The sequence below is a fragment of the Tiliqua scincoides genome, chromosome 13 (assembly GCF_035046505.1).
Source record: "Tiliqua scincoides isolate rTilSci1 chromosome 13, rTilSci1.hap2, whole genome shotgun sequence".
In the NCBI taxonomy this organism is placed as follows: domain Eukaryota; kingdom Metazoa; phylum Chordata; class Lepidosauria; order Squamata; family Scincidae; genus Tiliqua; species Tiliqua scincoides.
In genome coordinates, this window is record NC_089833.1 from 3618007 (window position 1) to 3638852 (window position 20846).

The following is a 20846-nucleotide window of genomic DNA, read 5'->3' on the forward strand; positions in this document are numbered from 1 at the left end:
CAACTGTTTTCATTGATTTTTTGGGGGGTCACTGTAAAACTGCTTTGGAAATGTTAACTGGAAGGCAGGTATAAAAATTTAAAAGAAAAATTAAAAACGAACTTTAAAAGAAACAAGTCAGTGCTTCCCAAACCTACCAGGCGCGCAATGCCCTTTGTGCTGTAGAGGCAGTGCTTGGATCCCGGAAGTAAGTGGATATGATGCAAAATTAGTCATGTGATGACGTCACCGCCACCGACTTTCAGGTTTGGAGATTGACCACAACCCTATAAGCAGCGGTAACAGGTACAGGGCATGTGGGATGCCCTTTTCAAGGATCTCAAAACCACGTATAGCAGATCTACCCACCACTCCAAGACTCCTGCCGTTGCTTGCAGGATCGTGATGCGGTCTTGCTGCTGGGCAAGGTGTTTCCCATGATGCTGCAGTGAGTGCTTTGCCACAGCCTGGGCTGTTGCGATGCACACCTTGGGAACCTATGAAATAATTTAATAAAGGGTGCAATCCTAACCCCCTTCCAGCATCAACGTAAGGCCAATGCAGCTTCAAGGTAAGGGAACAAACATTCCCTTACCTTGAGGAAGCCTCTATGACTGCCCCCCAACTGCAGGATGCAGCACATGTCCCATTGGCACTGCTATGTCAGTGCTGTAAAGTTGGTTAGGATTTGGGCCAAAATGTCTTTGCTGCTGGGTCGGGGGCAAGAAATGGGATTTTCTATCCCTAGAGCCCAAGGTCATCGTCTTTACAGTATGAACACGGCACAACCCGCCCCCCCCATTCATCCTGGTAGTAACACCAGAGAAGTGACTCCTGGTAAATCCCCACACCCGGCTCTGCACAGCAGGCCGACTTGCAACTCTCCACAGTGAATGAGTCACTCAATAATGAGGAAACGCACACACGGGCACCTGTCATTTCTGTGAGCTGCAGTTCAGACTGCATGTCCTAATATGCTTTTTAAATCTGGAAACCAAACGGAAGTTCCTGGCCCTCGTGGTTGTGCAGAAAAAAACCGGCAAGGTGCAGGGAAACAGATGGCTCTGTTGCAAGAGCGATAAAGCGGGGTACAAACACTAAGCTTAGGCTCAGAAACACTTAATTCACATGTCTGTTCTGCCACTGACTCCCTCAAGGGCAGGGGTGCCCAAACCCCGGCCCTGGGGCCACTTGCGGCCCTCAAGGCCTCTCAATGTGGCCCTCAGGGAGCCCCCAGTCTCCAACGAGCCTCTGGCCCTCTGGACATTTGTTGGAGCCCACACTGGCCACACGCAACTGCTCTCAGCGTGAGAGCAACTGTTTGACGTCTTGCATGAGCTGTGGGATGAGAGCTCCCTCCACTGCTTGCTGTTTCACGTCTGTGATGCAGCAGTGGCAGTGAAGAAAAGGCCAGCCTTGCTTTGTACAAGGCCTTTTATAGGCCTTGATCTATTGCAAGACCTTCATTTATATAAGTTCATCTTTAATATAGTCATTTATGTAAATTTATTCAAATTTTAAATGTAAATTAATTCCTTTTTTTCCTGGCCCCCAACGCAGTGTCAGAGAGATGATGTAGCCCTCCTGCCAAAAACTTTGGACACCCCTGCTCTAGGGTCACTGTCACCCCTCTTCTTTCCCAAGCTACCACTCCCCCTCCAAACACCTATATAGTACTGGCAGTATGTACGGCATTACAATATACACAGGAAAAATCTCACTGCTGTTCTTGGTAGCGAAGGGGAAAGGTCATATTGCAGGAAAGATAATCTGAAACTCCTCTATCATGTGGGGATGGGCAAATGCAGTAAAAGACCAAACAGGCACAAAGGAAGATCTGCTCCAGTGGCATAGCTAGAGCGGGTGCAAAGCACTAAGTTTTGCAGGCACCTGAACACGCCATGCAAGCGGCCCCCTCCCCCTGGTAGTAGGAGCTCCTGGTAGTAGGAGCAAAATGGAGGCATACACCCAGAAGGCCTCCCTGGAATGCTCCCAGAAGGTGTAAACCTCCATTTTGCTCCCACCATCTGGAATGGCTCTGAAGGGGCACGGACTGCTTGTATGTCGCATTCAGGCACCTGCAAAACGTAGTGCTTTGCACCCCCCTCTAGCTACGCCACTGATCTGCTCTGAATCAAGTCCAACACAGTGCCTTGCTTTGGTCTGTAAGCCGCTGAACACAAATGACAGACAAATCTCCAGTTTGTTCCCTAACCGCAAAGAAACTTACACTAAACAGAGCACTGCATTTTCCCATGAACCTGTCTGCTCAATACTGAGCACAGATCCAGTATGTGTTTGGTCAGTACCTCCTTGATAGATAGAAAAACAACAGAGTCCAGCCCTTGTCAAGCTCTTTTCCCTAATGAACCAACATAAAAATCCTCTTAATCTGCTCCAGTCATCAACGGCAGTTCCACAGCAAAGGCTCCCACCCAATTTCCTTTAAACCACCCCAGGACATAACTTGGAAAAGTCATTTGGAGGAGATTGCAACAGCGGCCTCTGCTGGCCGAGAAGAAAGTCTTGACCCTTCCCTGGTGGTCTTCAGCTCTATATGCAGAATTGACTGATGGATGGATGGATTGATTCCATTTGTGACTTGCCTTTCTGCCAAGTAGTTTAGAGTGGGATACCCAGGATATATCCTAGTTTCTGACATCCCCCTGGCACCTCTGTCTCAGTTCACGCTCCATTTCCTAAAAATATCCACTTTCGTTTTAAAAAAACAAGTTAAGTTTCCAGTCCTTATTGCGGAGTTCAAAAAACAAAACTTGAACATATGCTGGTAATACCTGATGAGCATTTCAGAAGCCAAAAGGAGAGTTCCAGGCAGTGGCATAGCTAGAGGGGGTGCGAAGCACTAAGTTTTGCAGAGGCTTGAACGTGCCATGCAAGCGGCCCCTCCCCCTGCCCGAAATGGCTCCAGATGTGAGGGGCAGCTTGCATGGCATGTTCAGGCGCTTGCAAAACTTAGTGCTTTGCAGCACCTCTAGCTACGCCACTGGTTCCAGGGACCCAGAGGTCTGTTACTTCAGTCTTCTGCAAAGCTCGTCGCCTTCCTCAATGACAAGTACACGCCGAAAAATGCAAACTCCATGCAGACACACTTAATTTGCAACATTCATCCACGGCATCCCTTTTGGCACAGATATTCGGGGCTTGTTAAGCGATGAACTTCCAAGCTCTGGCTTTTAAGTCTGCATTTTGCATCTGCTGGGAGTCTGTGTAATGATCTACACGGTTGCCACGGCTCCGTCCCTCCAGGGCAGCCGGCGTACATACCAGACACCCTTAACATGCCAGCTGATGCAAGAGAAACAGAGAACCCCCGTTCTCCTTCTCTGGGTGGTGACAGACCACAAATCTTTGTCTGGAAATCAGAACTGGCCCCATCTGTGCCCAAATGGCACATTTTGGCCAGTCCCGAGACCTAGAAAAGTACCAAGTTCCAATCTAGTCCCTCAGACAGAAATGATGTACTGAGAGGGCAAAGCGCAACAGTCACCCAGTTCAGATCTCACCAGGTAGCCTAAACTGGAGCACCGTCTCTTATTCAGCATCTGAAAAATATGAGAATGATACTCACCTTCTAGCATTGGGAGAAGGGTGGCAGTGGTCAGGGACAGGGAGCAAACACACAATAGAAGGGCTGTGCTGAATCCATTCAAAAGTCCATCCAGTTTAGGGACTCAACCAATCTGAAGCCTCAATAAAATCCACAAATGTGGCACAAAGTTACCCTCTCCCTCCTGCTGCCCTCCAATATTCAGGGGTATATTGGCACTGCATAGGGTTTCATTTACCCACCATGGCCACTGATAGACTATTCCTCCATGAATTTATCTTATTCCCTTTTAAAGCCATCGATGCTGGTGGTCAACACTACACCCTGAAGTGGCAAGTTTAACAGGCTAATTATGATTTTTGTTTGACTTTCCAGAGTCAACTACCAGTAACTTATATCTACGTTCTAGTATTATATGAGAGAGAGAGAGAGAGAGAGAGAGAGAGAGAGAGAGAGAGAGAGAGAGAGAACTTCTCTCTTTCTCTCTCTCCAATTGCTCTCTATCCAAATAAGAAAATTTTTTAGATACATGGGAGGGCTGTCTTCATGGTGGTGATGAATTCTGCACATGCTCAGAAGCACTTTTCCCTGTGCTACAATTTCCCCCAGAGTTGCCCCCTGGCCTTGAAAGCAGGCTCAAAGGCTGGCTTTGGAGATGGACAACTGAGAACTAACTGGATGGTTTAGTGGCAAACATAGGTGGTGTATTTGGATTCATAGAATCATAGACTTGGAAGGACCTAAAAGGTCATCTAGTCCAACCCCCTGCCTTAGGCAGGAAATCCTCTTAGAGCATCTCCAGCAGGTGCTTGTCGAGCCTCTGCTTGAATATCTCCGGTGAGGGAGAGTCCACCACCTCTCTCGGCAGTCTGTCCCACTGCCAAACCGCCCTGACCATCAGGAATGTTTTCCTGATGTCTAATCGAAATCTCCTCTCTTTGCAGTTTGTACCCTTTGGTTCTAGTTCTGCTTTCAGAGACAGCTGAGAATAAATTATTCCCTTCTTCAATATGACAGCCTGTAACGTCCATGGCGGGAGGAGGCCCCTGCCCTGGGGTCGGTACCGAGCGCGAGGGGCTTAGCCGGTCAAGGCGCGGTGGTCGGCGGTGAATTAATGGACGGGAAGCAGGTAGGGTAGCTTTACACAGACGGTTTAATTGAGTCAACCTCTTTATATTCATGTGGCTCGTTACTTCACGGCCCACCTCAGTCTAGGCTGACTTGTGCTGTCATCGGAGCGGCTCAGGCCCCAGTCCTTCTGGCTCTTTGGAGATTGTAGTCCAGGCCTCCCAGCCCAAGTCCCTCGGCCCTGCCCCGGGGTTCTGGAGGGCACTGCCCCGGCTAGCCGAGGTCAGGCTGGCTGGCCTTGGGCGGGCCCACGGTACCTTGGTGCTGGCTCCCTTGTCAGTTAGTCCCCCTAGGTTGTAGTTGGTGTCGAGCGCCCGTCTCGACAACCACGTCTCTCCAGGATACGCCCTCTGGGACTGGGCAGGCCTGGGTCAGGGAGGTCTCTGCCCCAGCCTCCTCTCTCTAGAGCTGGCCCCAGCCCCCTCCCTATGGAGGCCTCTCTCCTTTCCCCTTGGCCAGGGTCACCCTTTCCCTCTGGCTTCCCTCTGGCCTTCCACCCCTCCAAAGTGGAGTGACCTCTCTCCTCCTCCTCCAGCTCCCTTATGAGGCTTACCTTAGGTTGGCCTAGCCCCACCCTTCCTGCTCCCAGCTGTTCCCTCTACCTACTCCCATGTAGGTGCCCTGCACGGCCCCCAGTCCTGCTGACACTTGGGGCTTACTCCCGAGTAAGCCTCGCCTCCAGAGGAGACCCCTGCTCCCAGGGAACTCCTGGTGGGCCTCCGTGACACAGCCCTTCAGGTATTTGAAGAGAGCTCTCATATCCCCTCCCAGCCTTCTCTTCTCCAGGCTGAACATGCCAAGTTCCCTCAACTTTTCCTTGTCCTCCAGCCCTCTTACCCTCCTCATCACTCTCCTCTGAACCTGCTCCAGTTTGGCTGCATCTTTCATTCATTCCTCAAACTAAACGCCCCCAAAAATGGATGGGATGGAGTAGATGACTAACAGTTCCCAAAAAGATGCTGTTCAGAAGGAGGGAGGGAGGACATCACATAGACATCACACCTGTCTTCCGTCATGGATTCCCAGGCAGTCACCCACCTACGACAGACCAGCCTTGGACTTGCTTATTTTCAGAGAGGTGGCCACATTCTGAGATCAATCCACCCTCAGACTGAGGTCCACTGAACCCAACAGGCCTTGAACCCAACAGGCTGCCCTTATGTAAAGATGTGGGGTTGGTTAGTCAAGCTGATCTCTACATCCTGTCACAGATGACAGAGGAGGGCAACAGCAACGGTGAAGAGTACACTTGAACAGAATAAGCTCACAAAATAAAAATATTGCATTTAATTTTTCCTTTGAAGGAATTCAGTTGTGCACCTCTGTGCATGCAGGGAAATTTATGAACATCTACCTCCCATTTTTAGACACATGCTAATGGCACTGGACTGCCAAGAGATTCTCCAGCCTTTGATACTGTCAAGGGAGGCAGAGACTTGGATTTGGAGTACCCAAAATCCTGCAACAGAGCAGCTCACTTGGAATCACAGGGAAAATGCAATATGCTGAATAACTTCTTTCATCCATTTCATTGGCCATGGACCTAATTCCCCCTGATTCCAGTTGGGAGTAAACCATGACAACCTTTGGAGAACAACACCCAAAAAAGGAAACTCAGGACTTTGCAGGGAGGGCAAAGGAACAGAAACTGAGGGAGCCATAAGGAGGCTCTCAAGGATGCCAACTCTGATTTTTAAGCAACATACACTCAGCACTTCCAAGTCTGTTACATCACAATGAGGACTAGAAACTTGAAAAAAAAAAATTCAAGCAGCAATTACCTCAATTCCCCATTAATCTGCAATGGACTGGAAAAGCCCTGGAACAGAATAGACTTGCAGCGCAATCTATCTTGAGCTGGAACAGGCAGGCCAGGAGGCCTGTGCTGTATCCAGCGCAAGACAGAGGCCTAAAGTGGCTCAGCTGGAGGTAAGGGGAAGAGTTTCCCCTTACCCCCAGGTAAGCCACTGCAGCCCCAATGGGTCACCTTGGACTTGTGCCACCTCAGGAGGCTTGCACCTGCCCCGCATTGCTCAGAAACAGGGGCTAGGATCTGGCATATCTGCTGGGTCCCAGCATCGCACCCTGCTCCCCACCTGCCCCGGGACCACCCTCCCCCTGCCCCAGAATACCTACCTCCTGCCTTGCCTCCTCCCTGCCCTCCAAAGACCCTTGTGTCGGCCAAGCTCGGCTGATGCAAGCCTCCCGTTTGAAGTTGGCACGGAGGCTGGATTCAGCTTCAGCGGGCCGGCACACGTCCCTGTGCTGGCCCAGCTGACTCTTGAGTGCCTATTCTGCACAGGGAGTCCTACTGGAATACCTGTTAGTAAGTGTAATCTGCAGTGTGTGTGTGGGGGGGGGGGAAATAGACTCGTATATCCTTCAGATAGTTTGCAAGGCACTGTTGGCACGGCCTCCAAAAGCTGTCCATCCCCCCCCACCCCTCACTCTGACCTTTGAGGAAAGGAAGAGTTACACAGACAAGCTGGTCTGGTTTTTCAGCCAGCATCCTCTGTCAAGCGGAAGGGATCCCCTTCTTTTCCCTACAGCTCAAAACTCTCATCTAAAGTGGCGGGTGGGAAAGGCGCAGGGTCGGGAGATGAGCTTGCAGACGCTGCTGTAGTGTCTGCTTGCGCACTGCTCGCAGGGTGGCCAGGCGACCGGCTCTCCGAGCACCACTGCATACCTTTGGTTTCCGCTTCTCCGGGGACCTGTCTGGGAGGAAGTTTCCATGACGCACGCTACCACGGCAACTGAGGCTTTTCACGTGAGGAGGCAGGAAACCGCATGATTGACATCCTCCTGCCGAGCCAGGGAGGCCTCACGTGAAGCTGACCCTCCAGGCTCCCTGGCGGTGGCAAGTTAGAAGCAGGAACCTGGTTTGTGGTCTCCTGCACAGGCCTGTCCTGCAAGCACCAGACCTCAAATCAGGCCCCGAAGCTCAAAGCAGCCCCACATGACCCCATGGGGCACGAATCTCATTTGTAACAGCTTCAGCACGCCCTCGGCATCCTCGGCATCACCTGGCAGGACAAAGTTCCAAACAACACAGTCCTGGAACGTGCTGGAATCCCTAGCATGTATGCACTGCTGAAACAGAGATGCCTGCGTTGGCTTGGTCATGTTGTGAGAATGGATGATGGCTGGATCCCAAAGGATCTCCTCTATGGAGAACTCGTGCAAGGAAAGCGCCCTACAGGTAGACCACAGCTGCAATACAAGGACATCTGCAAGAGGGATCTGAAGGCCTTAGGAGTGGACCTCAACAGGTGGGAAACCCTGGCCTCTGAGCGGCCCACTTAGAGGCAGGCTGTGCAGCAGGGCCTTTCCCAGTTTGAAGAGACACTTGGCCAACAGTCTGAGGCAAAGAGGCAAAGAAGGAAGGCCCATAGCCAGGGAGACAGACCAGGGACAGACTGCACTTGCTCCCAGTGTGGAAGGGATTGTCACTCCCGAATTGGCCTCTTCAACCACACTAGACGCTGTTCCAGAACCACCTTTCAGAGCGCGATACCAGAGTCTTTCAAGACTGAAGGTTGCCAGCTACTACTACATCACGCCCTTCCTTCCAGAAGCTCAGTAACCTGCTCCTTTTCACCCTCACAACAACCTGCTGGGGTAGGTTAGGCCAACCAGCCCAACATCACCTGGGATCCTTTGTGGGCACATGAGGATTTGAATGTGGCTCCTGGATTTGAAGCCAACCCTGTCTAGGTCAATCTTACGTCAACCCAAATTCTAGCTTCTAGTGCAACTGCATTAGAACATCATTTACTAGGGAAGTCTCACGACACACTGACCTCTCTACGGTCTTTGTCTCTTGTGTTGTCACTTCTGGGAGACTCTTCCAGATTCTGAAGCTCTGCTTCTAGGGCAGAGGTCTCCAAACCCCAGCCTGGGGGCCAGATCTGGTTCAGGGTCCAGCCATGATGGAAGGTAACCATGGTGGTAGGTGGGATATAAAGGTACTAATAAATAAACCAGAATCCTGCCATCAAAGGGAGGGGGAGCAGGACTCGATCTGGGGGATCTATGCGCACAGGCACACTGCCTTCTCTCATGCAAGTCGCATCTGACAACAAAGTGTTTCTGAGTTGATCAAATTGGCTTTTTCCAAACGCTTGCCCAAATAAAATCCAAACCCCACCAGCAGCAGCTTAAATCCAGTTAGCGCAAACAGGCTGGCAGTGTAACCATGGCACTCTGACATCTCCACCGGGCAGCCTCTGGCCATCACAATAAGCTTCCTCCTGACTCACACTGAAGGCAAGGCCAGCCCTGTGGAGTCTCAAACATGACAGAAGCATCACTGGCACTTTTGTCCTGTGAAACTCTGTTTGAAGATGGAGGGAGGATCATCCAGCACCATCTGGAGAAATGGAAGGTTCTATGAGTTCCTCCACTTGCAAAAACCCCATTAGAAAAAAGGGGGTGTGTGGTCAGCCTGCCATATATAAATACTGAAATAAAATAAATAGAATATTAACCACCTGCTAACACACCTTTCCAGTGATGCACCAATCCCTCTTTACCCAACGTAGCTACTTTTGCAGTGGCTGTTTGGTGTCTGGCACACTGTAAACTTTTTGGGGACAGTGAACCATTTCCACAATTCTTCTGCTTTGTAAAAGCAAAAATAAGTAGCAAAACTACTTTGGCTGTAATCCTAACTTGCGCTGGAGCAGGCAGGCCAGCTGGCCTGTGCTGAACCCAGCGCAAGGTAGATGTGGGCTGGGGCACAACTCAGAGTAAGGGGATTTTGTTTCCCACACCCCGTGTGGCACACCAGTCAGCCCTATGGGATTACTCAAATCTGCACCCATGATTTCGTGGGTGTGAATCCGAGCGGCCTGTGTAATGCTGATTGGGCCAGGGAAGGGGGTTAGCTGGTCCCGCCCACAACCCGCGCCCGGGGCCACCCTTCCTCTGCCCAAAAACGCCCCCTCCCCACCTCCATTCCAACCTCCTGCCACCCTCTTCAGCTCCCTGTGCGGCCTGCCTGGGGTGGCACAAACTCACCTTCTCAGGGTGCAGGTCTGACACTGGCCTAGGCTGCTCCCGTGTAGCCAAGAACATGCTTTACGGCATGTTAGTGAAACTCAGGAGCCAGCTTTGGGGGTGGGTGGGTGACTTACTGTTCTGTAAGTCAACACTCCTATTGAAAAGTATATTGAAAAGTATTTTAGGATGATGATGACGATACTGTGCTGGGTGCATCAGTTCTGCGGAGGATCAAATACAGCTGTAAATGGCGAGGATCCCTGCAGCACAAAACCCAGAGTTCATCCTCCAGGCACTTCACAATGAGATAATTAACACTACCCAGAGTTACACACCTTTCCAGGTGTGAACATCACAGTTACTGATCACCCCTTCTACTCCTTGCATAATAAGGAGAGCTGGTTCTAGAACAGGACTTTCCAACCCTTTGTTTTCGACACGTGTCGCTTTCCCTTTTGCAGGTGCCATTTTTGCAGAGCGCTATCGGCGGTTCCGCCACAAGTCTTCCCAGTCTGTCGAGAGGCAGGGCTGTGATCATTAGCGAGCTCCCTCCCAGTTTCCTGGACAAACTTGCAGCTTGCGGCGCAACTGCAGAAACACCAGCTCGGAATACAGAAAAACAAACCCTAAGTGATACTGACAGCTACAAGATGATAAATGGGGGATAAGGGAATCCAGTACATTAAGATGACTGAAGAGTCTCTGGGGAGGCAACATCACATGGCTGCTTTGTTACCCCACCACAGAAGCCGAGAGGCATGTCTGGGTCACTGGATAGGGTCAGCCCAAGACCTCCCAAGCCTGAGGCAGTGTGCCAAGTGCTATCCCTCCTTACCTGATGATCTGTCAGCCTCTACTCCAGGGGGCCAGTGGGGGGACAGAGGTGGTGCTCCCTACCAATCTGGTGGCAGGTAGCCCAATCCTGGGCTGCCCAGTGCAGGGGGCTGCAGTGGCACCAAATATGGCTGCCACTGCATACAGCGCGTCCCGGCAGCTGCCACCTCCTCCTCAGGAGTAGGGGGCTTTCGTCCCTTTCCCCCAGGTAAAGCCTCGCAATGGGGCTATTTGTTTCTAAGACAACCCAAAGGTAGGCATAGAATGAAGAGCCTCCATGCTGGGCGGCCAGCCCGACATGGAGGCTCAGGATCCAGTGGATCAAAGCTCCATCGGTCCCGTCTCCTTCCCTCCCTACTCCCTCCCCCTGGTACACCTTCTCCCCCTGCCCTTCCTCTGCCTCCCTTGCCCCAGAAAACCTCCTCCCCACACCCTCACCTACCTCTCTGCTGCCCAGTGGTCTGTGCGATCAGTGCTCCACCAGCGCTAGCCCAGCACTGGCACTCCACTGGCGCTAGGGCCCGCAAATGTACCATATGGCACATTTGCAACAGTGCGCACTGGCGGTGAGCCAGCGCGCACTCTTTAGGATTGGGCCCTGAGACAACCGCCTCACTCAGCCTCATGGACAGGCAGCCCTTGCCACTGAGTGAGGTGGGGTGCCCTCCTTCCACCAGCAAGAAGGCACCTTTATGGTTCCTTCCTCTGGATGCCCTTCTCCACAACGGTTTAGGGTATGAGCCTGCAGTCCAAAAACCCACAAAGAGACACGATTGTCCCTACTGAGATGGAGGGAGCTCTTGCCGAAGGAGGCTTCTGCCAAAGCAAATGCAGCCAGCATGTAGTGCCTGGTGATGGTAGAGACTGAACATCACATGGCCACCCTGTCCATTTCTCTGAGGGGTGCAAGTGTTATAAACTGCAGAGGGAACAACAGCCACGGTGCCGGGATGCAGCTTGGAACTGGAAGCAGCTAGAGGGGCTCTGTAGATTAAAGTGATGCAGGCCTTGATCCACCTGGCTAGCATGAACTTTGTGTCTCATGGTACAAGGATGGAAGAAAGCCAGGATACAGTCTTCCTTCCTAAAGGCAGGCACAAGGTATGACTTGAGGGTCCTGCCTGCGTCAACTTTGTGTCACTCTTTTTTCTTCTGGGATGGGAGGGGCTGGGGCTCAGAGAAGGAAGGACAACTTCCTGGGATCGAAGGAAGGAGGAGATTGCCTTCAAAAGGAAAGATGAGCTTGGACAGAGAACAAAAACAGAGACACTTCTGAAAAAAGCCAGGTGATCCTTGATGGATATACAGCGTTTCAATCTATGACTCTTCTAGGAACAGTCATGCCTATGAGGAAGTCCAGTTGGCTGAGAGACATGATGGTGAGGTTTTTAATGGTTCAAATGGGTCCTTATGAAGGGCTTTATGGAGATTCCAGGAGAGGACCTCACCTGTGACCTGCTGGCAGATTAAACAGGGTAGTACCACAGGGGAATCAACAGTACAGGTGAGAAACCCACAGCCCTAGCTTGCTCATGATGGACAAGAGGTCCAAGGCTTATCTTTGGAGGATGTTTGGATAGAGACCTTGTTGCTGGTATGACTGGAGGAAGGAGAGGATTTCCTTAGATCTGGCAGAGGGGAATCTGCACCATCTGAGGTGGAGAAATCACTGAGCTAGCTACAGGGGACTCTTCTGAGTCCTAGCAAAGAAATGACAATCCCTCAGGCAGTCTGGGGCTGGCGCAAGAATGGAAACTTTTGAGAGGAAGGAGTGGCACTATGGAGATCAGTACCTTGGTGGGCACTCTTGGAGCTGATGGGAGGCTGAAGAGAGATCCCCCCCCCCAAAAAAAGCTGAAAACCAAACCACAGAAATCAGAGATAGTTTTTCTGGAGGGTGAAATGTAAGGATGCTTCCTTCAGATCGACCAAGGAGGAAGGAAGTCCTGTGGTTGGACTGACTCCACCATGGTTGTAGAGCATTTTCATCCAGAATTAGCATTTTGTGGATTTGTGGTGGGGTTTCAAGGCCAGAACTGCCCTCCAGCCACCATCTCCCTTGGACACAGTTAGGATTTTGGATACGCCTGGACACTAGTGATATGATGAAGCCGTCGTATGGAACAGTAGCCAGTTCCATGCGGTGAATTGTCTATAAAACTAAGCTCAGCCTAACCCTAAGCTCAGCTGAAAAGCCTTTATTGATGAGTCTTTGAATCCACTCACTAAAATCTGGAGGCATGGCTGGTCCCTCCACCAGAGGAGACCAGTAGCTCATACTGGTACTTGGCAGAGCCAGAGGCTGATTTTGTTGGATGCTGTGGGCAGGCCCTCAGTGAGCCCTCTCTGGGTGGAATGCACTCCTGGTCTCCCACATTCACTGCACTGGGGAGGGCAGTTGTGGGAATGGGTTTCATCTCAAAAACATCTTTGAGAAGTGCCAAGGCTGGCAGCCTCACTGGGCCACTCCAGGGACAGGGAGAAGTGGTTGGTGTGGACATAATCCCTCTAGTATACATAGGCTGATGTTGGCGCAGCATGGCATCTTTGATAGCCTCGGTTGAGAGAACATGAGAGGAAAGAGATGGCTTCTCTTTCCTGTTCCAACATGGAGGCTTGCTGAGCAGAGGGCTACAGCATCATTCCTGATCTGGTGCCTGCTGCAGCCCCCTTGGTGGCATGGAAAGAGACAGAGGCTGAGCTGTGCCCTTTTCCAAGTTTCATGTTGGCATTTGCCAGGGAGGTGCTGTTGGCCCAGACTGGACGGCTGACCAGTTCCCCATTATGGGCAACAGCAGAAGATGTTGTACCAACAGAGTCGCCTGTCTGTCTGCTTCAGCATCTGGTCAGATTTGGCCGGCGTACTGTTTGCCTTTGTGGCTACCTGATCTTCTAAGTTCCATTAGAGGGCATTTTAGTGGGCCCCTACATACAGAAACTGTCTCTTTCAGAAAAGCAACACAAGAGAAGGAGGGGGAAAAACCCCTCCCCAACCCTGGACTGAGAGAGAGACAGGAAAGGCAATGAAAGAAGTAAACCAATAGAAAAGGGAAGGAAGGAAATATTCCTGTCCTTAGGCAAGTCGTGAAGTGGGGGAGACCTTTCTGGTCCACTTTTGCTTCTGCAAGATGAAGACCAGTGTTGGAGAAAGCTCCAAGGGTGTTCACGTACACCATGAACAATCAAACTAAGTTTTCTTCCAAGGAGAAGATCACACACTCAGGATGCCTTCCTCCACCGTCAGAGTCCTCCGAGCCACAGCAGGAAGGATCACAGGAGGGGACCAGCACAGGAGCATTTCAAGGTAGAGGCAACATCTTGCAGACCTGGCTGGGAAACCCTGTTCTCATCACCATCTTTACATGCCAGGGCTCAGCCTTGGAAACAGATTCCAGGACTAAGCAAGGACAGATTCTGGCTTGGACAGATTCTCCCTTCTGGCTCTGAGTGCAGCATCTGTTGCATGGACCCATTTGGTTGGAACATGTTGCAGCCAAGTGACCCCATCTAAACATTCCGCACAGTTGAAGTGGGAGAATTCCAGACCGTTCCATGCCAATATGTCATTTTTACATGGAAAGCTCTTAAAGCGGCTTGTGGAAGAAAGGGACGAGATGGTTCCCTGCCCCAAAGGGCTCACAGTGTAAAATGAGTAGGACGGGCAGAGCAGAGTTGGCCTTAGGAGCTGAGGGGCAAGAAAGTAAGAAGAGGCTGTGCAGGATTATATCAAGAACTCAGTTTTGATAAGGCAGTATCATGACTGGACTGGATCCAAGCCTTCTCCTGCACAGGTTTTGAAAGATTGCTGCGACCCAAATGAGGCTTTGTGACCCCACTGCGGTCATGATCTACAGCAGGGGTGCTCACACTTTTTTGGCTCGAGAGCTACTTTGAAACCCAGCAAGGCCCAGAGATCTACCGGGGGGAAGGAAGCATCTGACAGACACCCCCTTTAATGTATGGAGCCCCTGCTGAAGTCTAGTCAGTTTCGTCAGTTTTGTTGCTGCATGCCTGAAGAGCAGCTAAAGTGTCAGTTTCAGTGTCAGTTTAGTGTCAGCTAAATATGTCAGTTTCGTCTAGTCACTAGACGAAACTGACATATTAACAGTTTGGAGAGACAGGGCTCCGCGATCTACTCATTTTGCCTCGCGATCTACCGGTAGATCGCGATCCACCTATTGAGCACCCCTGGTCTACAGGCTGAAAAACACTGCTTTATACCATTCCCAAGAAGCATGTTGTCTTCCTGGTGTGCATATCCAGGACATGACAGAGAGGATAACCAGATTCATCAAATCGAGTGCCCTCTACCCCACCAGAGACTCTGAGACTCTAGAAGGGGAGTGAAGAACTTGGAGAGTAGGAGTGATTTTTTCTCCAGCTTCCAGTTGCCTGCACTGAGCAGAGGGCTGGACTAGATGACCTCCATGCACCTTTCCAACTCGTTCAATCTCATAGAAAAGACAGAGCCCTACCAAAATCCTTGATGAGGTTGGCTGCTGAAAGAGTTAAACTACCTCTTTTCTCCTTAAACTCACCTGTACACCATGAATGACCAAACCAAACACAGCCCACCAGCCTGCCAGGTGCTTGGCTACCCCTGAACTTTTGTTCAACTTGGTGGCTCCCCAAGAAGGACCAACCAAACCTTTGCAAAGGTATTTCTTTTCCATTTAAGTCTAAAGAGGGGAAGGCTGTGTCCGCATTCCCTTTGTCCAGAAGCCCCCCCTCCCCCCAATGATGCTACAGCATCCCATTGTGCCTTTCCAGAAGCATTCTGCAGGGGGGGGGGAACTGAGTGTCACCATTTCCACCTTTTAAAAAGGGGGGGGCAGACTTTCCCAAATTTGTAGTCTGTAAGCAGGAGAACTCAGGAAGAGCGTTTTCAGCTCAGCACTCTACAAATGTCTCGTGGCTATTTCTGCACAGATCCAGCCAGCAGCCTTGAGTGGGATGTCCCCGACCTCTGTCCCTAACCTTTGGAGGATCACCACAGCCAGAACCTGAGCTCTCCCTGGGTTGGGCCAAAGTTGGCAGAAGGCTATGTGGTGAATGCCAGTGTTATAATTGACTTTTTCTAGTGCTGGCAGAGTCCCAAGCCTTAAAATGGGGTCAAGCAAAGCCCCTGATGCTGTTTCCTGTTTCTAGATTGGGGGCCCACCCCACCCTCCTGCATCCCCTCCCAACCAGGTGCCACATTCATTACCCATCAATAGTTTTTCCTCCTTACCTGCTTAAACCTTAAAAACCCCACTCCACAGCTCACCACCTGTCAGTCGTCAAGTTGGCACCAGCCATTCCCAAACCCCCTCTGTGCCCATGATTCCAGCCAGTCCCCTTTCCGCTCCCCACTAGGATACATTTCCTTTAAGGAACTGGTAGGGAGCCCATGCAGCTCCGTCTCCTCCTCAGCTATTCAGTCCACACATGTAGCCCATCCCTGATCTTTTCCTTCATGCCACCTTAGGGGAAGGGCTGTAGCTCATTGGTAGAGCCACTGCTTTGGAATTGTCAGTCCTCAATGACTCCACTTACAGCAGGACAGAAAAGTCCTGTCTGAAATTCTGTCTGAAAGCTGCTGCCAGTCAGTACATCTTTACATCAGTGCACCTCTGAAAACATTCACCTGCATTTCTGTGGCAGAAGAGGGGCTCCTGCCTGGGAAAGTGCTCACAGGGACATGGAACCGTGCAAAAACCCATCAGGCCAGCCCTCCCCGTGCAATTGCACACTGATCCCCACAACAACCCGGCATTTACCTCTTCGGTGGTGAGTGGCATACAGATGCGGTACTCTTTCACCAGCATGGTGCCCTCTCAGACCCGGGGCCAGTCCCCTCGTGCAATGGTGCTCTCCAATGGAAATGCCGGCTCCTCACTAACCAAGTGGCCCTCAGGGATTCTTCCAGGAAAGAGACATCCTACAGAGAGACAGGAAACCCCAACCAGAGGTTGGGCGTGGGGGAGATGTTAGGATGGAGCAATGGCTATCCCCAGGAACATGCTTGGCTAGGAAGTCCAGGAGACTGCATGCTGTCTGCTTGACTCAGATCTAAAGCTCTCTCTCTCTCACTCCCCATCCTCCTATGCTCTTGGCACAGCTCTGCTTGTGACTTCATAATCGGTTGCCATGGCAGCAGTTGTGAGGTCACCAGTCTCCTCACGTGTCAACCAGAGGAGCTGGAGAAGCCACACGATGACAGGAGGTGAAGCAGGGACAGGCAGGTGCCTGGAGCCAACGTCCCTCCCCTCGGCTGCTTCAGATGTTATTTCGGAATCATTCTGGACTCCTCCAGTCAACAATGTGAGAAAAGTTATTCGAGGTGCAATGCTTTGGGGAGGAGAAGAGAAGCCAAAATGTAACAGTGAAACACCTCGTGCCACGTTCTACTGTTCTACTCCAGCCTGGTGCACAGGGGGTAGGCATTCACACTCCCAAATCCTTTTTAATGCCAGGGTTTTGATTAATTACGTGATTCAGTGATAAAAATAAGAGCACTTTGGGCCATGTGCAGAGTGCCATCCTCTTCCCACCTAAATAAGATTAGGAGGAAAGCCTTCCAAACCACATGTGCAACACGTCACTGTGGGAGGTGGGGCTTGCTACCAGAGCACCACTCACTTTTCACCACAAGTTCTGCTCTGATGCAACATGTTGGGTTTCTGTCCTGACTGAAGGGGAATAGTGAAGGAGGGGCAACAGGTCACAGGCGGAGTGTCTGTTTCGCACATAGATGGTCCCAAATTCAAGTCCTGGAATTTCCTGTGAAAGGATCTTGAGCAACAGTGATGAAAAAGACCCGTGACTGAGGGTCAGGTGACACATTAAAAAGAAGAACAAGGAAAGGTTCTTCCAACATTTTTAAAAACAAAAGCAGATGCTTGCATTCCCCTCCTCACAAGGAAGGCTAACAGCAGCTTGTGAGTGCAGCCAACAATCTATTAAAACAGTGTGGTGCAGCGGTTAGAGCAGGGGTGCCCAAACCCCGGCCCCAGGGGCCACTTGCAGCCCTCAGGGGCTCCCGATCAGGCCCTCAGAGAGCCCCCAGTCTCCAATGAGCCTCTGGCCCTCCAGAGACTTCCTGGAGCCCATACTGGCCGGATGACCTCTCACCTGAGCTGTGGGATGAGGGCTCCCTCCACTGCTTGCTGTTTCACGTCTGTGATGCAGCAGTGGCAGAGAAGGAAAGGCTGCCCTTGCTTTGTGCAAGGCCTTTTATAGGCCTTGAGCTACTGCAAGACCTTCCTTCATTCATATAAGTTCATCTCTAATAAATTCATTTATGTAAATTTATTCAAATTTGAAATGTAAATTAATTCCTTTTTTTCCTGGCCCCTGACACAGTGTCAGAAAGATGATGTGGCCCTCCTGCCAAAATGTTTGGACACCCCTAGGTTAGAGTGTTGGTCTAGGACCACAGACAGCTGGGTTCATGTCTCTGCAGCACCATGAAACTGGCGAGGTGGCTTCAGGTCAGTCACTACCTGTTTGCCTAAACAACATCAAGGGGTTGCTATGAGCATGCAAATGGGGGGGGCAGGTATGCCACCCTGAGTGACTTAGAGGAAGGGGCATAAAGTAAACACCCACTTCCTCAGGGCTGCGCATCTGACTACATTCAAAGCCCCCACCAACCTGACTACGTTTATGTAAAAATTAAAACATCAAGAGGTCCCATCTCCGTCCTCCATGTAACATTTTAGTTTGGCTCCCAGGAGACATAGCCAGACATGGGAGATGAAACGTTATGGAATTCCCTTCCCCTTGACTTGAGAATGGCTCCCTCTCTTGAGACTTTTCGGCGAGGCCTGAAGACCCTTCTATTTAAACAAGCCTTCTGAGCTCATGGCCTTTTTAACATCTTTTCTACATCTTTCAGTATGTTTTTACAGGCCTGATTCCTTTATGATCTGCTGCTCTATGCTCTTTTTACCTGACTTTTTATCTGACTACTGTTTTTTATGATATCTGTCAATGTGTTAATATGTTTTTATCTGTTTGTTAAATTATGTTTTAATCTGCTTTTAACCTATTGTAAGCCGCCTTGGGTCCCTTTGGGGAGAAGGGCAGGGTATAAATAAAGTTATGATGATGATGATGATGATGATGATGATGATGAAAGCAAGAGGCTCATAGAGTGTTAAGGTTGAAAGGGGCCTCAGAGGTCATTTAGTCCAACCCCTTGCTCTGTGCAGGTGACTGCTGACAAGTGGCAAGTGAAACCAGCCTCTGCTTGAAAACCTCCAATAAGGGAGAGACCACAACTGCATGAGGCAGACTGGAATAGACCTTTGGTCTGAACCAGTACAAGGTAGCTCCTTACAGCCAGGACTGGGTGGGGATGGGGGGGTGGCATCCACCTTGTCTGCCTGCCTTAGCCACTCCTCTTCCTCCTGCTGCTTCATGAATTCAAAAAGGAAGAGCAAATGTGGAGAAGAAGAGAGTGGTGGGCTAGAATGTCCAATGCTCTCTAGTCTACAGCTCTCTTCTCCTCCACACTTCCTCCTCAGCTCCATCCCTCTCCGCCTTATCTAATCCAAGAGGTGAAAGGAGGAAGAGGAGCAGTGGAGGTAGCAAGTGGTACCCCTCTAGGTAAGGAGGAGAAGCCATGACTAAGGCACTGGGAGAACTTGGACCAGCCATGCTTGTAGCCAGCCCTGTGATTTCCTCTTGAGAATTAATACTTTACTTGCTTTCAGCCTAAGATACAAGGTGGGCTATCAGTGCAAGTTTAGTTCTTTTGTAAACGCACACATGCATTTCAAATTTAGCCACAACAAGGGATCAAGGGATAGCTTGCACAAATCAATGGGCCATTACACAGGCAGTCTCACAGACCAAACTTTCACATCTTCACCCCTCTCTCAAAACACCTGACCTTTCACACTTTCAGCTTCCGGCCATCAAGCCCACAGTAACTGAAGTTCTAGTAACTGGTGGATGTGTGAACTGGCCCTGTTAGGGAGGCCTTCCTCAGAGAGGCTAAGCAAGGGGTGCAATGCAGGCTACACAAAGAGCCTCAAGTGCTTGGGTAAGCAACACAATAGCTCAATACCTGTTATTTTCATGTATTATTCTCATAACACCATTAATGCACATGATGCTTTTCAAAGAACAAGAATTCAGGTCCCTGCCCCAAACGGTTCACAATTTAAAATTGATAAAAGAGAGTTTAGCACAGACTGTGTTTGTGTTGGCAACCTTCAGTCTCGGAAGACTATGGTATCGCGCTCTGAAAGGTGGTTCTGGAACAGCATCTAGTGTGGCTGAAAAGGCCGATTTGGGAGTGACAATCTCTTCCACACTGGGAGCAAGTGCAGTCTGTCCCTGGTCTGTCTCCCTGGCTATGGAACTTCCTTCTTTGCCTCTTTGCCTCAGTCTGTTGGCCAAGTGTCTCTTCAAACTGGGAAAGGCCATGCTGCACAGCCTGCCTCCAAGCGGGCCGCTCAGAGGCCAGGGTTTCCCACCTGTTGAGGTCCACTCCCAAGGCCTTCAGATCCCTCCTGCAGATGTCCTTGCATCGCAGCTGTGGTCTACCTGTAGGGCGCTTTCCTTGCACGAGTTCTCCATAGAGGAATAACTATTTACCCTGCACATGCCTGATCTTGTCTGATCTTGGAAGCTAAGCAGGGTCAAGCCTGGTTAGTACTTGGATGGGAGACCGCTTGGGAATACCAGGTGCTGTAGGCTTACACCATAGTCTTTCGAGACTGAAGGTTGCCAACCATTTGGCAGAAATTGAACTACGGACAAGTGAACCCTGATGCCAGCACCACTTCCGTGAAGATCAGCTTTCTGGGGATGTACTGTGGTTTATTTGTTGTTTAGCACAGACTGTACGTCTGTGCATTTGGGAAACCATGGTGTATAAGGGTTTTTAAAGCTCTTTACAGCCCAATCTTATCCACACTTCCCTGGGAATAAGCCCCATTGACTCTAATGGGACTTACTTCTGAGTAGCCATGCACAGGATTGGGCTGTGAGTCCAATGGAAACCGAAAATGTAAACAGCACATGGAAAGGCATGATCAAAACACTAACGCTTGACGGCTAGCAGCTAACCTGCGTTTGGGCCTCTTCAGCCTAGAAAAGAGATGCCTGAGGGGAGACATGATTGAGACATACAAAATTATGCAGGGGATGGACAGAGTGGATAGGGAGATGCTCTTGACACTCTCACATAACACCAGAACCAGGGGACATCCACTCAAATTGAGTGTTGGGAGAGTTAGAACAGACAAAAGAAAATATTTCTTTACTCAGCGTGTGGTCGGTCTGTGGAACTCCTTGCCACAGGATGTGGTGATGGAGTCTGGCCTGAACGCCTTTAAAAGGG

General features: G+C 50.5%; 1 protein-coding gene across 1 annotated transcript in view; it reads right to left on the bottom strand.

The window, feature by feature from the left end:
• The window catches only part of LOC136663588 (cytoplasmic phosphatidylinositol transfer protein 1-like), a 69588-nt gene that overhangs the window by 43029 nt on the left and 5713 nt on the right, over positions 1 to 20846 (bottom strand). Inside the window, exon 2 of the mRNA XM_066640376.1 lies at positions 16270 to 16430. Within this exon, the coding sequence (XP_066496473.1) occupies positions 16270 to 16317 (48 nt within the window). The 5' untranslated portion in view covers positions 16318 to 16430. The remainder of the gene's footprint in view (positions 1 to 16269; positions 16431 to 20846) is intronic.